Genomic DNA, 15314 nt, shown 5'->3' on the forward strand with positions numbered 1-15314 from the left:
CCATCTTCCACAGCTTTCCAGGCCATAGCAGAGAACCGGATCAGAAGTGGAGCAGCCGGGTCTCGAACTGGCACCCATATGGGATGCTGGCACTGTCGGTACTGCAGGTAGCAGGTTTACGGGCTGTGCCTCAGCGCCAGCCCCGCCAGCCCCTTGATAGGGTTTCAACTGGGGCACAAGTGTCTTGCCTCCCTATATACTTCTCCTTATAATATTTGCCCTCTCTTTTTCTCTTGAGGGATATAAGTAATAAATGATTGATTGAGAGGCTCAGGGTAAACATTGCCTTCATGTGTTAAAGGCTGTGGACCCTAACAAGACTGCCTTTCAGATTTTAGCTGTGCTTTGAGGGGCCCTGTTCTTGGACCAACTGCCTACAAATCTGGGAGTTCCTATGACCCGCTGAGCTTCACTAATTCACTGGAAAGTATTGTATTTACAGTGAAAGTTTAGTATAAAAGGTAGAAATCTAAACCAGCCAACTGAAATGACACATGTGGAGAGAACTAGAAGGGTCCCAAACGTAGAACTTCTGTGCCTTCCTCTGTGGAAACAGAACCTGTCACCTGCCTGGCACATCGAACTGTGCAGTGACCAGGGAATCTCCACTGAACTTCAGTAGTGTTTTTATTGTGGTTTCTCTATGAAGACATGTCAATTAAATCATTGATGTTATTGAGCTCAGTCTGTAGTCATCTTTGCTCCCCCTACAGGCCAGGTTGACTCAAAGCTCCCAGCACTCTAATTTTACATGGTTGATCTTTCTGGTGACCAGCCTCTGTCTGAGTCATCTCATCTTGGCATAAATGAAGAGGTGATCTTCATATATATATAACAAAGACTCTCCTATTTCTTTGGAAATTCTAAGGATTTAGACTCTTTCTCCCAGGACAAGTGGTAGTCATATTATTTGTTATACAGTGATGATGCAAAAAAATAATGTATCTTTCAAATGGTGATATTTTAGACAGTGAAATATGGTAATTTAGAAACAGATTTTTAGGTTCCTTGGTGCAAGTCATTTATGAAGTGCTTTGATCTCTCTTCTTCAAAAATGGCATTTGTAAAATAATGTGGTTTACATAAAAGATACTAGGTTTTGTTTTTTCTTTTAAGATTTATTTATTTATTTGAAAGTTAGAGTTACACAGAGAGAAGCAGAGAGAGAGAGAGAAAGAGGTCTTCCATCCAATGGTTCACTCCCCAGATGACTGCAACGGCCAGAGCTGTGCTGGTCTGGAGCCAGGAGCTTCCTCTGGGTCTCCCACATGGGTGCAGGGGCCCAAGGACTTGGGCCATCTTGTACTGCTTTCCCAGGCCATAGCAGAGAGCTGCATGGGAAGTAGAGCAGCCGGGACTCGAACCGGCACCCATATGGGATGCTGGCATTGCAGGAAGCGGCTTTACACGTTACGCCACAGCGCCGGCCCTAAAATACTAGGTTTTATAATGAAATATTTACAGCTTCAAACTCTGAAGCTCATTTTCAAAAGTCATAATTCTGTAATACCCTAAACAGTTTCAGTAGAGTATCCGATATAAAGGACAGCCAATGAACTATCCTTATTCTTGCTGCATGTATTGTTACCTGCATTGTTGATTTTCATGGTAGGGGTGGACATTCGGCCTAGTGAGATACCTGGGTTATGTTCCTGCTCTGGCTCCTGACTGCAGTTTTCTGCTAATGTGAACCCTGGAGGCAGTGGTGATGACTGAAATACTTGGATTATACCACCCACTAGGAGAATGTGTTCTCTCCTGGCCTCTGCCTGGCCTTTATGGGCATTTTGAATAGTGAACCAGCAGGTGGCAGCTTTCTGTCTCTCAAAAGGGTGTTTTGTTTTTTGTTTTTTGTTTTTTTTTTTTTTTAATAGAAGTTCATAGAGAGAAAGAGAGCACATTTTCTTTCTTTCTTTCTTTTTTATAGAAAGCTTTTGTTTGGGCCGGCGCCGTGGCTCAACAGGCTAATCCTCAGCCTAGTGCCACCGGCACACCGGGTTCTAGTCCCTGTCGGGGCACCGGATTCTTTCCCGGTTGCCCTGCTTCCAGGCCAGCTCTCTGCTATGGCCCGGGAGTGCAGTGGAGGATGGCCCAAGTACTTGGGCCCTGCACCCCATGGGAGACCAGGAGAAGCACCTGGCCCCTGCCTTCGGAACAGCGTGGTGTGCCAGCCGCAGCACGCTGGCTGCGGCGGCCATTGGAGGGTGAACCAACGGCAAAAGGAAGACCTTTCTCTCTGTCTCTCTCTCTCTCTCACTGTCCACTCTGCTTGTCAAAAAGTTAAAAAAAAAAAAAAAAAAGGAAGAAAGAAAGAAAGCTTTTGTTTGATAAATATAAATTTTTTAAGTACAACTTTTGGATTATAGTGGTTCTTTCCCCACACCTGCCCTCCCATCCCCAAACCATCCCACCTCCTGACTCCCTCTCCCTTCCCATTCTTCATTAAGATTCATTTTCAGTTATCTTTATATACAGAAGATCAACTCTATACTAAGTAAAGATTTCAACAGTTTGCACCCACAGACACACAAATATAAAGTATTGTTTGAAGACTAGTGTTACCATTAATTTTCATAGTACAACACATTAAGGACAGATGTCCTGGGGCCGGCGCAGTAGGTTAATGACCTGGCCTGAAGTGCTGGCATCCCACATGGGCACCGGTTCAAGACCCGGCTGCTCCACTTCTGGTCCAACTCTCTTCTCTGGCCAGGGAAAGTAGTAGAAGATGGCCCAAGTCCTTGGACCCCTGCACCTACATGGGAGACCCGGAAGAAGCTCCTGCCTCTTGCCTTTTGATCGGCGCAGCTTCGACTATTGTGGCCAACTGGGGAGTGAACCATTGGATGGAAGACCTCTTTCTCTCCCTCTCTCTGCCTCTCTTCTCTCTGTGTAACTCTGACTTTCAAATTAATAAATAAAAAACATCTAAAAAAATATATATATATATTTTTTAAAAAGGACAGATATCCTACATGGGGAGCAAGTGCACAGTGACTCATGTTGCTGATTTAACAATTGACACTCTTATTCATGACATCAGTGATCACCCGAGGCTCTTGTCATGAGCTGCCAAGGCTATGGAAGCCTCTTGAATCCACAAACTCTGACATTATTTAGACAGGGCCATAATCAAAGTGGAGGTTCTCTCCTCCCTTCAGAGAAAGGTACCTCCTTCTTTGATGGCCCCTTCTTTCCATCAGAATTTCGCTCACAGAGATCTTTCATTTAGGTCATTCTTTGTCAGTGTCTTGGCTTTCTATGCCTGAAATGATCGCATGGGCTTTTTAGCCAGATCCAAATGTCTTAAGGGCTGATTCTTTTTTTTTTTTTTTTAAAGATTTATTTATTTATTTGAAAGCCAGAGTTACACAGAGAGGAGAGGCAGAGAGAGAGAGGTCTTCCATCCGATGGTTCACTCCCCAATTGGCCACAACGGCCAGAGCTGTGCTGATCTGAAGCCAGGAGCCAGGAGCTTCTTCCCTGTCTCCATCGTGGGTGCAGGGAAGGGCTGATTCTGAGGCCAGAGTGCTAGTTAGGGCATTTGTGATTCTATGAGTCTGCTGTGTGGCCTGCTTCCCATGTTGGATTGTTCTCTCCTTTTTAATTCTTTCTATTGTTATTAGCAGACACTTGTTCTTATTTATGTGATCCCTTTGACACTTAATCCTATCTTTCTGATCAGTTATGAACTTAAACTGAACACTTTACTAAGATGGCATTGGTACCTGCCAACTTAATGGGATTTGGAGTCCCATGGCAAGTTTTTAGCTTTATCCTTAGGGGTAAGTCTGAGGGAACATGTGCCAACCTGTACAACTCCTCCCTCTCTTATTCCCACTTTTTTTTTTTTTTTTTAAAGATTTATTTATTTATTTTTTACAGGCAGAGTGGATAGTGAGAAAGAGACAGAGAGGAAGGTCTTCCTTTGCCGTTGTTTCACCCTCCAATGGCCGCTGCGGCTGGCGCATCTCGCTGATCCGAAGCCAGGAACCAGGTGCTTCTCCTGGTCTCCCTTGCGGGTGCAGGGCCCAAGGACTTGGGCCATCCTCCACTGCCTTCCCGGGCCATAGCAGAGAGCTGGCCTGGAAGAGGGGCAACCGGGATAGAGTCCGGCGCCCCAACCGGGACTAGAACCCGGTGTGCCGGCGCCGCAAGGCGGAGGATTAGCCTGTTAAGCCACGGCGCCGGCCTCCCACTTTTGTTTTTAACAGGGATCAATTTTCATTTGGATTTAAACACCTAAGAATAATTAAGTAGAAAAAGAAAATACTAAAAAGAATAAAATAGTAAGCTATTCCTTGACAGGACAAGAGCTGATCAAGTCATTGCTTCTCATAGTGGAGAAAGAGCACATTTTGGATCAAGAGGTCTTTCTTTCCCCCAAGATACTGGCTTTTTTTTTTTTTTTTTTTTTTTAAAGATTTATTTATTTATTTGGAAGTCAGAGTTACACACAGAGAAGGAGAGGCAGAAAGAGAGAGAGAGAAAGGTCTTCATCCACTGGTTCACTCCTCAATTGGCCTCAACGTCTGGAGCTGAGCTGATACAAAGCCAGGAGCCAGAAGCTTCTTTCAGGTCTCCCATGTGGGTGCAGGGGCCCAAGCACTTGGGCCATCTTCCACTGCTCTCCCAGGCTGTAGCAGAGAGCTGAATCGGAACTGGAACAGCTGGGACTTGAACAGCGTCCATATGGGATGCTGGCACTGCAGGCAGCGGCTTGACCCGCTACATCGCAGCGCCAGCCCGCTCATATTAGTCTTACTCTCTCCCTAAAGCAGTGGTAGAAGTAGTTCAAGTGTTGAATAGAATTTTTTTTTTTTTGACAGGCAGAGTGGATAGTGAGAGAGAGACAGAGAGAAAGGTCTTCCTTTTTTGCCATTGGTTCACCCTCCAATGGCCGCTGCGGCCTGCGCATCTCGCTGATCCGAAGCCAGGAGACAGGTGCTTCTCCTGGTCTCCCATGCGGGTGCAGGGCCCAAGCACTTGGGCCATCCTCTACTGCCTTCCCGGGCCATAGCAGAGAGCTGGCCTGGAAGAGGGGCAACCGGGACAGAATCCGGCGCCCCAACCGGGACTAGAACCCGGTGTGCCGGCGCCGCAACGCGGAGGATTAGCCTGTTCAGCCACGGCGCCGGCCTTTTTTTTTTTTTAATCTTCATTTTATTTGAAAAGTGAGAGACAGAAAGACAGATCTTTCATCCATTGGTTCATTCCCCAAATGCTAGCAACAATCAGAACTGGGCCAGGCTGAACCTACGAGCACAGAACTTCCATGTGGGTGGCGGGGGCTCAAGAACATGAACCATTATCTACTGCCTCCTCATGCATATTAGCAGAAAATTGAATTTGAAGCCAAGTAGGTACTCTGGTATGGGATATAAGTGTCCCAATAGACAGCTTAACCTGCTGCTTCACAATGCCTGCTCACCAGAATCCTTTTTTTTTTTTTTTAATGTATTTTTTTATTTCATTAATTATTTAATATGCAGAGAAATGAAGAACTCCCATTTGCTGGTTCACTCCCCAGATGCCTGCATTGGCCCCAGTTGCATCCTAAACAAGGAACTGGGAACTCATTCCAGATCTTCCATGTGGATGGCAGACACCAAGTAATTCAGCCATCATCACTGTCCTCAGGGTGCCCAATAGCAGGGAGCTGACTGAGCCAGGTATCAAACTTAGGTATCTAACCTAGTTTATCTAATGTGGAATGAGGGTATCTTAACTGCAAGGCCAAATCTCTGACCCCAGAATACTTCTTTTTTTTTTTTTTTTTTTTTTTTTAAAGACTTATTTATTTATTTGAAAGGAAGATTTACAGAGAGGCAGAGAGAGAGAGAGAGAGAGAGAGGTCTTCCATCCAATGGTTCACTCCCTAAATGGCCACAACAGCCAGAGCTGCACTGATCCAAAGCCAGGAGCCAGGAGCTTCCTCCGGTTCTTCCCACGTGGGTGCAGGGGCCCAAGAACTTGGGCCATCTTCTACTGATTTCCCACGCCATAACAGAGAGCTGGACAGGAAGAGGAGCGACCGGGACAGAATCCGGCACCCCGACCGGGACTAGAACCTGGTGTGCCGGCACCGCAGGCAGATTAGCCTATTGGGCTGTGGTGCTGGCCGACCCCAGAATACTTCTAAAAATTTTTAGGACATGCATGTAGGCTTTCCATTATTTGCTTTTTAGTTGTTGTTTCAGGTGGGATAAATGTCCTATTCTTAGTCAAATTAAAATATTCTATATTTTTAGATTGTCATATTATTGAATATTTAACTATGAGATATTTTGCTAAGCACTTACATTCTTTTTTTTAGCACTTACCATTTTATAACATGTCGTAAATAAGTAGGTACAACCATATGAGTTAGGTGCTATTGTTATTACTGTTATATTGATGAGGAATTTTTTATAGAAAGCTTTTATTTAATAAATATAAATTTCATAAATACAACTTTTGTTTTATAGTGGTTCTTCCCCCCACACCTGCTCTCCCACCCCCAAACCATCCCACCTCCTACTCCCTCTCCCTTCACATTCTTCATTAAGATTCACTTTCAGTTATCTTTATATACAGAAGATCAACTCTATACTAAGTAAAGATTTCAACAGTTTGCACCCACAGACACACAAATATAAAGTACTGTTTGAAGACTAGTTTTTACCATTAATTCTCATAGTACAACACATTAAGGACAGATGTCCTACATGGGGAGCAAGTGCACAGTGACTCATGTTGCTGTTTTTACAATTGACACTCTTATTCATGACATCAGTGATCACCCGAGGCTCTTGTCATGAGCTGCCAAGGCTATGGAAGCCTCTTGAATCCACAGACTCTGACATTATTTAGACAGGGCCATAATCAAAGTGGAGGTTCTCTCCTCCCTTCAGAGAAAGGTACCTCCTTCTTTGATGGCCCCTTCTTTCCATCAGAATCTCGCTCACAGAGATCTTTCATTTAGGTCATTCTTTGTCAGTGTCTTGGCTTTCCATGCCTGAAATGCTCAATGAGGAGTTTAAGACAAAGTTAATTAACTTGTACCGGGATATATTGACAAATGGGGAAACTGAGACTCACATCTATGCAGTCTGACTTGTGGAATCCATATTTTTAGTCATGGTATTTATAACTTTACTTTTTGATGGAAACATTGTAAAAAAAGCTGTCTTGCCATTATGATTGGTGTAGCCCATTCTATCAAAATACATATTGATCATTTTTGTTTTTTATTAGTATTTTACCTATGTCTGATTTAGAATATTTTGTCAGCAGAGTCCATGAGTGATTACTAGACATTCTGATTTTACATTGGCTTTTTTTTCCTTAAGATATATTTTAGGCCAGCGCCGTGGCTTAACAGGCTAATCCTCCGCCTTGCGGCGCCGGCACACCGGGTTCTAGTCCCGGTTGGGGCACCGGATTCTATCCCAGTTGCCCCTCTTCCAGGCCAGCTCTCTGCTATGGCTCGGGAAGGCAGTGGAGGATGGCCCAAGTCCTTGGGCCCTGCACCCGCATGGGAGACTGGGAGAAGCGCCTGGCTCCTGGCTTCGGATCAGCATGATGCGCCGTCTGCAGCGGCCATTGGAGGATGAACCAATGGCAAAAAGGAAGACCTTTCTCTCTGTCTCTCTCTCACTATCCACTCTGCCTATTAAAAAAGAAAAAAGATTTATTTATTTTGGAAGACAGAGGTAGAGACAGAGGAGGAGACACAGAGAAAAAGGTCTTCCATATGCTGGTTCACTTCCCAAATGGCTGCAGCAGCATGAGTTGGGCCAGGGCGAAGCCAGGAGCCAGAAGCTTCTTCCAGGTCTCCCATGTGGGTGCGGGGACCCAAGCACTTGGGCCATCCTCTGCTGCTTTCCCAGGCACATTAGCAGGGAGCTGGATAGGAAATGGAGCTACTGGGATTTCAGCTGGTGCCCATAAGGAATCCTGGCACTGCATGTGACAACCTAACCTCCAGGCCAACCATGGCACCAGCCCCTTACCTTGGCTTTTAATCAAGAGCATGCAATCGAATGATTTCTTGGGGGGAATTACTGAGTTCATTACTAGTTCTTATCTATGAAACCAGTGAAAATATATATTGTTTGGGATGTGGTAGGCAACCCCAAAGCCTATACTTATAAATGTATAGTTTATATAAAATTACTTATGGCCAGTATAATGCTTTATATCTCATAATTTTAAGTTTGCAGCTGAGGTTCTAGAAGGACCTTGTAAGGGTCTTTAAAGATGTGCATGAGGTTAAATTGTTTCTTAATAATAAACTTTAACTTTCTTTTTCTTTTTAAAAGATTTATTTACTTATTTGAAAGAGTTACACAGAGAAGGAGAGGCAGAGTTCTTCTGTCTGCTGGTTCACTCCCCAGTTGGCCACAACAGCTAGAGCTGTGCTGATCCGAAGCCAGGAGGTTCTTATAGATCCTCCCACATGGGTGCAGGGGCCCAAGGCCTTGGGTCATCCTCAGCTGCTTTCCCAGGCCATAGCAGAGAGCTGGATCTGAAGTGGGGCAGCTGGGACTTGAACCGGTGACCATATGGGATGCTGGCACCTCAGGTGGCGACTTTATCCGCTATGCAACAGTGCTGGCCCCCAAGCTTTCCATTTCAGTTGCAGTCTCTCATCAGTGTTCACTGGTGCCTTCTAGAGGCTCTATGAAACATCACAATAGATTAGTTACAGAAGCAGATATGAGATCCAGCCATTTTCCATTAAACAAGAAATTTATAAAAATATAAAACAGTGGTGTTCTTCTCACTACATTTGTTTTATTTTTGAAATAATTTGAAAGTATATATGTTAGCCGGCTCCGTGGCTCAATAATCCTCTGCCTTGCGGTGCCGGCACACTGGGTTCTAGTCCTGGTCGGGGTGCCGGATTCTGTCCCGGTTGCTCCTCTTCCAGTCCAGCTCTCTGCTGTGGCCCGGGAAGGCAGTGGAGGATGGCCCAAGTGCTTGGGCCCTGCACCCGCATGGGAGACCAGGAGAAGCACCTGGCTCCTGCCTTTGGATCGGTGCGGTGCGCCAGCCGCAGCATTGGAGGGTGAACCAATGGCAAAGGAAGACCTCTCTCTCTCTCTCTCTCTCTCTCTCTCTGTCTCTCTCTCTCACTGTCCACTCTGCCTGTCAAAAAAATAAATAAATAAAAATTTAAAAAGAAAGTATATATGTTAATGTACAGTGAGCTTATTATTTTAGAGTGAATAAATATCTGGAAGTTCCAAAATTTAATTTCTAATTCAGTAAATAGAAACATAATGGACACATATGAGCAAATGCTCTTTGGGAGTCCTAGAAAGTATAGGAAAGTCCTGAGACTAAAACTTTGAAAGCCACTTGTTGAGACTCATTCTATTATGTGATATTAAGTAAAAATCTTTTTTTATTTTTTAAAGATGTATTTATTTTATTTGAAAGTCACAGAGAGAGGCAGAGAGAGAGGGAGAAAGGTCTTCCATCCGCTGGTTCACTCCCCAGTTGGCCACAATGACTGGAGCTGTGGTGATCCAGACCCAGGAGCCAGGAGCTTCTTCTGGGTCTCCCATGTGGGTGCAGGGGCCTAAGGGCCTGCGCCATCTCCTACTGCTTTCCCAGGCCATAGCAGAGAGCTAGATAGGAAGTGGAGCAGCCAGGACTCGAACTGTGCCCATATGAGATGCTGGCACTGCAGGTGGTGGCTTTACCCGCTACACTACAGTGCCGGCCCCTTAAGAAAAATGTTGATGAAGAAATAAAAATCAGAAACACACTGTAAGGTTAAACAATTTAATGAAGCATTTTTATTACTTACTAAATGTTTTTCTTTTGAATCATGTGAGCAGGAGACTGGAGCCTACTGAACGACCTCTTCAGATTGTTTATGATTACTTGTCCAGGCTGGGATTCGACGATCCTGTGCGCATACAAGAGGAGGCTACTAATCCTGATCTTGGCTGTATGATTCGATTTTATGGTGGTAAGAATTTTCAGTGGCTTTGTGAATATATTAACTACTTTGAAGTGGATCATTTGTGTCTCTATCTTCCTTCAGCTTTTAAAGGTATTTTATCAAAAGCTTTTTTTTTTTTTTTTTTTTTTTTTTTTTTTGACAGGCAGAGTGGATAGTGAGAGAGAGAGACAGAGAGAAAGGTCTTCCTTTTTGCCGTTGGTTCACCCTCCAATGGCCGCCGCGGCTGGCGCGCTGCTGCCGGTGCACCGCGCTGATCCGATGGCAGGAGCCAGGTGCTTATCCTGGTCTCCCATGGGGTGCAGGGCCCAAGTACTTGGGCCATCCTCCACTGCACTCCCAGGCCACAGCAGAGAGCTGGCCTGGAAGAGGGGCAACCGGGACAGAATCCGGCACCCTGACCGGGACTAGAACCCGGTGTGCCAGCACCACTAGGCGGAGGATTAGCCTATTGAGCCGCGGCGCCGGCCATATCAAAAGCTATTTTTAGGCCAATTAAGTAATGTATTTGAAAGTAACCAAAGAATGGTAAAAATAAGAGAATAAGAGATCAAGGGTAAGGGTGAAAGGGAGACTTAAATGCGTTAGCCAAAAGTATGTTCCCTTTTTATTTTTACTTTTTGTTAAAGGTTTGTTTATTTATTTGAAAGGCAAATTGACAGAGAGTTAGGGAGAAAGAAAGAGGTCTTCCATCTGCTGGTTCACTCCTCAAATGCCTACATCACCCAAGGCTGGGCCAAGCCGAGGCTAGGAGCCAGAAACACCATCCAGATCCCTTAGATGGCAAGAACCCAAGTGCTTGGGCCATTGTTTCTGCCTCACAGTTGTATTAGCAGGAAACTGGACTTAAACCAGGCTCTTTGATACAGGATGCAAATGTCTCAGGTGGTGGTTTAACCCCCTGTGCCACAATGCCCACCCCACTCTTTTCATTCTTGTATTTTGCTGACTTGCTATTTTATTTTATTTTATTTATTTTGAAAGAGAGAAGGAGAGACAGAAATCTCCCATCTGGGCCGGCACCGCGGCTCAATAGGCTAATATTCTGCCTGCGGCGCCGGAACACCGGCTTCTGTCCCAGTTGCCCTTCTTCCAGTCCAGATCTCTGCTGTGGCCCGGGAGTGCAGTGGAGGATGGCCCAAGTGCTTGGGCCCTACACCCGCATGGGAGACCAGGAGAAGCACCTGGCTCCTGGCTTCGGCTGCGCCGGCCGCAGCAGCCATTGGGGGGTGCCCCAACGGAAAAGGATGACCTTTCTCTCTGTCTCTCTCTTTTACTGTCTACTCTGCCTGACAAAAAAGAAAAAAAAGAAAAAAAAGAAATCTTTCAGCTGGCTCATTCCTCAAATGGCTGCGGTGGTCAGCTCTGGTCCAGGCCGAAGCCAAGAGCCAGGAGCTTCATCTGGGTCTCTGGCAGGGACCCAAGCACTTGGGCTATTTACTGCAGCTTTTCCTAGGCCATTAGCAGGGAGCTGGGTCAGAAGTGGAGCAGCTGGGACACAAATCTGCACCGATATAGGCTGCCAGCATTAGAAGCGATAGCTTTATCTGCTGCATCACAACACTGTTCCCTGATTTGCTATTTTATACATTTGCCAGAATCATGATTGGATCATGCTTTGGTATCAATTGTTTTCCAAGTTCCTGGTAAAGTGTTTGAACTACTGGATGTTTCAGAACTGTTGAGAAGTAGATAGTCATCATATATGACTTGGCACGTTGTGCCTACATTTCTCAAATTTGCATATGAATTTCATGGGCTTTATGTCTAGGAATTTTGACCTTTTTTTTTTTTAATCTATTTTATTTATTTGAAAGGCAGAATTATGGAGAGAGTAGAGCTAGAAAGAGAGATATCTTCTATTCATTGGTTCATTCCCCAGGGCTGAGCCAGGCTGAAGCCAGGAACCCAGAGTTTCATCTACTTCTTCTACCTGGGTGCAGGGGCCCAGGGACTTTGGCCATCTTCTGTTGCTTTTCCAAGGTGCATAAGCAGTGACCTGGATTGGAAATGGAGCAACCAGGACTGAAACCTATGGGTTGACAGCATTGCAGGTGGCAGCTAAATCTGTTACACCCCAGCGTCAGCCCCTTTTTCCTCTCTTCTCTGCCATTTCTTCCCCCTCCTTCCTGAACTATTTTATATCTGATCACTTCAATGGTTTTAAAGTTAGGCTCATTAGAATTATATATCCTTTCTGAACATTACTTTCTAATCACATGTATCTACTATTAATAGCAGTAGTAACATTTACTGAATGTTTACTGTTGCTTTTATGCTTCTGGATTAACTGATTTTCCTCATTATACTCATCTTATGTTGTGTGAACTACTGTCCCATTTTACAGATAAAACAATTGAGGCAGATAGAAGTTAAATAACTGTTCAGTGTCATACAACCACTTAATGACAGAATTACTTAACACCTAATGCTTTAGGGATTTAATATGACACACTTGCCAAAGAATTGAGCCAGAATAGTAAAATTATTAGTGTACATAGGCATAACCATTGTACTAAGACTCCTTGCTTTCATTCCTCAAATTATGGACTTAGTTTCTGTGTACTTCTTGATGCAACTCTTGAATATAATATGAAAAATCAGTTTTATTAATTAATTTCTTGTCACAATACTGTGTTATGACATGTACTTCCTGAAAAGTTGATTTCATTTTATTCTCCTTAATTTCTTTCTTTGTCAATGCCTTATGCTTGGTGACCTTGTTTTTGGTTTTCTCTCACTTCTGAGGGAAGATCTGTAAGGGTTTTTTTTTTTTTTCTCATTTCTCTTTGATCATAATATACTAGTGTTTGCTCTGTCTACTGCAGTCTTTCTTTTTGACTAGCTATACTCATCTGCAGTTATGCTCTGTGTTGACTTTTCTTTTTTTTTATTTTAAAGATTTATTTTATTTATTTGAAAGGCAGAGTTATAGAGAGAAAGAGGGAGATAGAGAGAGAGAGAGGTCTTTTATCCACTGAGTCTCTCCCCAAATGGCCACAATGGCCAGATCTGAGCTGATCTGGAGCCAGGAGCTTCTTCTGGGTCTCTGACGTGGGTGCAGGGGCCCAAGCACTTGGGCCATCCTCCACTGCTTTCTCAGGCCATTAGCAGGGAGCTGGATGGGAAGTGGAACAGCCGGCACTGGAACTGGTGCTCATATGGCATACAGTGCTCTATGCCACAGTGCTGGCCCCTCTGTCTTGAGTTTTGTAAATTAAATACAAGGAAGAGATAAAGTTGAAACAAATTTTGGGAATACATCTATGTGTTAAGAATTACTGTGGGGGCTGGTGCTGTGGCGTAGCGGATAAAGCCGCCACTTGCAGGGCCAGCATCCCATATGGGCGCTGGTTCAAGTCCCAGATGCTCCACTTCTGATCTACTTCTCTACTATCACTTGGGAAAGCAGTAGAGGATGACCCAAGTTCTTGAGTCCCTGCACCCACATGGGAGATCTGGAAGAAGCTCCTGGCTCCTGGCTTTGGATTGGCCCAGCTCCAGCCATTGTGGCCATTTGGGGAGTGAACCAGCGGATGGAATATCTCTCTCTCTCTCTGCTTCTTCCTCTCTATAACTCTCTGTCTTTCAAATAAACAAATCTAAAAAAAAAAAAAAAAAGAAGAAGAAGAATTATTGTGATTTGATCAATTTTTATGTTTCTTCAATCTTAAAACATTAGATTTAGCTGTCAACTTTGAGGAAAGAAGCTAATAATTGTCTACATAATGGACCACTATAGGAAGACAAGTAGCATTGCTTTCCCTCACATTGTTTTTATTACAGAAGCATAATCTGTTTTCCAGTTTGTCAAGGTAATAGAACATAAATTTTGCTATGACTTGCTGACCCTGTTCTGGATTTCTCTCAGAAATATAAAGAATGCTTTTCAAAAATACCATATCCTACATTTAGATCATAAATTGTTTATTTCTTAGGTAATTGTGGTAGGTTATATTCAGGTTTTTTGATAATGTTCGTGTTGATGATCTTGTTATACATATATCACAACCATGTTATCACTGTTAATTGAAATGTTGGTGCAGTTTTTCCCTTCTTCCATAAAGAAGAACTTATAATTTAAAATTCGACAGCACCTTTTCTGAACTAGACTTTGGCATATCATATTGAAGTTATATACGATATTTTTCTTTAAGGAATGATAAAGCATTTTTCAGTGGAATGTTGTGCAGTTCTAAAAGAGAATGGGAATGATCTTCTATAAACTGAAATAGAGTAATTTTCATTCCAAGTTAACTGCAAAAGAGTATGTACAGCATGTTACTTTTTATGTAAGAACAAAAGGAAAATATAATTTAAATATAATTAAAATATAATATATATTGTTCTTGAGTGATAGGAGAATGAATGAATGAATGAATGAGTGACTAAGTACAGAAGAGGGAAGTATAAATAAAAGTCTTTGCTAGATCATGTTGAGAGAGTCCTTGCTAGGTTGACTGAAAATCTGAGAAACATCTTTTAATTTGAAGCACAACCTGTCTGTCATGAAACTTGGTTTTAAAAAAGGACACGTTGAAACAGTAGCATATCCCTTACTTGATTGTGATTGAGTTTGAATTATTCGTTATACATTTTTAGTCTAGAAGGAAAGTTGAGTTGTAAAATGCCAATGGGCTACTTCTTACTTATTGAGTTTTCTTTTGCATTCACTTGCATCATACAATGATTAGCTCTGATGCCACTGATTTTTCTACTACCACCTTATAAATTATAGTATGACTAAGATCTTAATATACCCTTAAAAGGACATTTCCAGAATTGAACAGAGTACTGATTTGTAGTATTTGTATTTTGAGGGGTTTTAGACAGCAAACCTTTCTAAGTATGAGCTCTGTTAACTTAGAGAAGGTATTATAGTTTGAGTGAGAAAAATGCTCTAGAAAGGAGTTTTAAAGTTCATTATTATTATATTATTGTGGTTGCTTTGCTTTATATATATGTAAAACCAAGACCTAAAAGCTGAAGCAAACCAATAAAAGAGTTAGTGATTATCTTAATAATCTGGATGTGGATATAACAACTGGGACCAAGTTGTTATTTGATTTTTTTTAGGAGTTATTTTATTTATTTGTAAGGCAGAATTACAGAGAGGGAGATGCAGACAGAGAGAGGTCTTCAATTGCTGATTCACTCTCCAAATGACTGCAACAGCCAGAAGGTGAGCTGATCCAAAGTCAGGAACCAGGAGCTTCTTCAGGGTCTCCCATGTGGGAGCAGGGGCCCAAGGACTTGGGCCATCCTCTGCTGCTTTCCTAGGCCACAGCAGAGAGCTGGATCAGAAGTGGAGCAGCCGGGACTAGGACCAATGCCCAAATGGAATGCCAGCTTTGCAGGC

General features: G+C 43.3%; 1 protein-coding gene across 2 annotated transcripts in view; it reads left to right on the forward strand.

Annotated features, from left to right (window-relative positions):
- The window catches only part of PHLPP2 (PH domain and leucine rich repeat protein phosphatase 2), a 90258-nt gene that overhangs the window by 15222 nt on the left and 59722 nt on the right, over positions 1-15314 (forward strand). Inside the window, exon 3 of one of the 2 annotated variants that reach the window (XM_062176759.1) lies at positions 9831-9964. In XM_062176759.1, coding sequence (XP_062032743.1) covers positions 9831-9964 — 134 coding nt within the window. The remainder of the gene's footprint in view (positions 1-9830; positions 9965-15314) is intronic. The other variant, XM_062176760.1, reaches the window with a different exon arrangement.

Source organism: Lepus europaeus, chromosome 19 (genome assembly GCF_033115175.1).
Source record: "Lepus europaeus isolate LE1 chromosome 19, mLepTim1.pri, whole genome shotgun sequence".
Classification (NCBI taxonomy): Eukaryota; Metazoa; Chordata; class Mammalia; order Lagomorpha; family Leporidae; genus Lepus; species Lepus europaeus.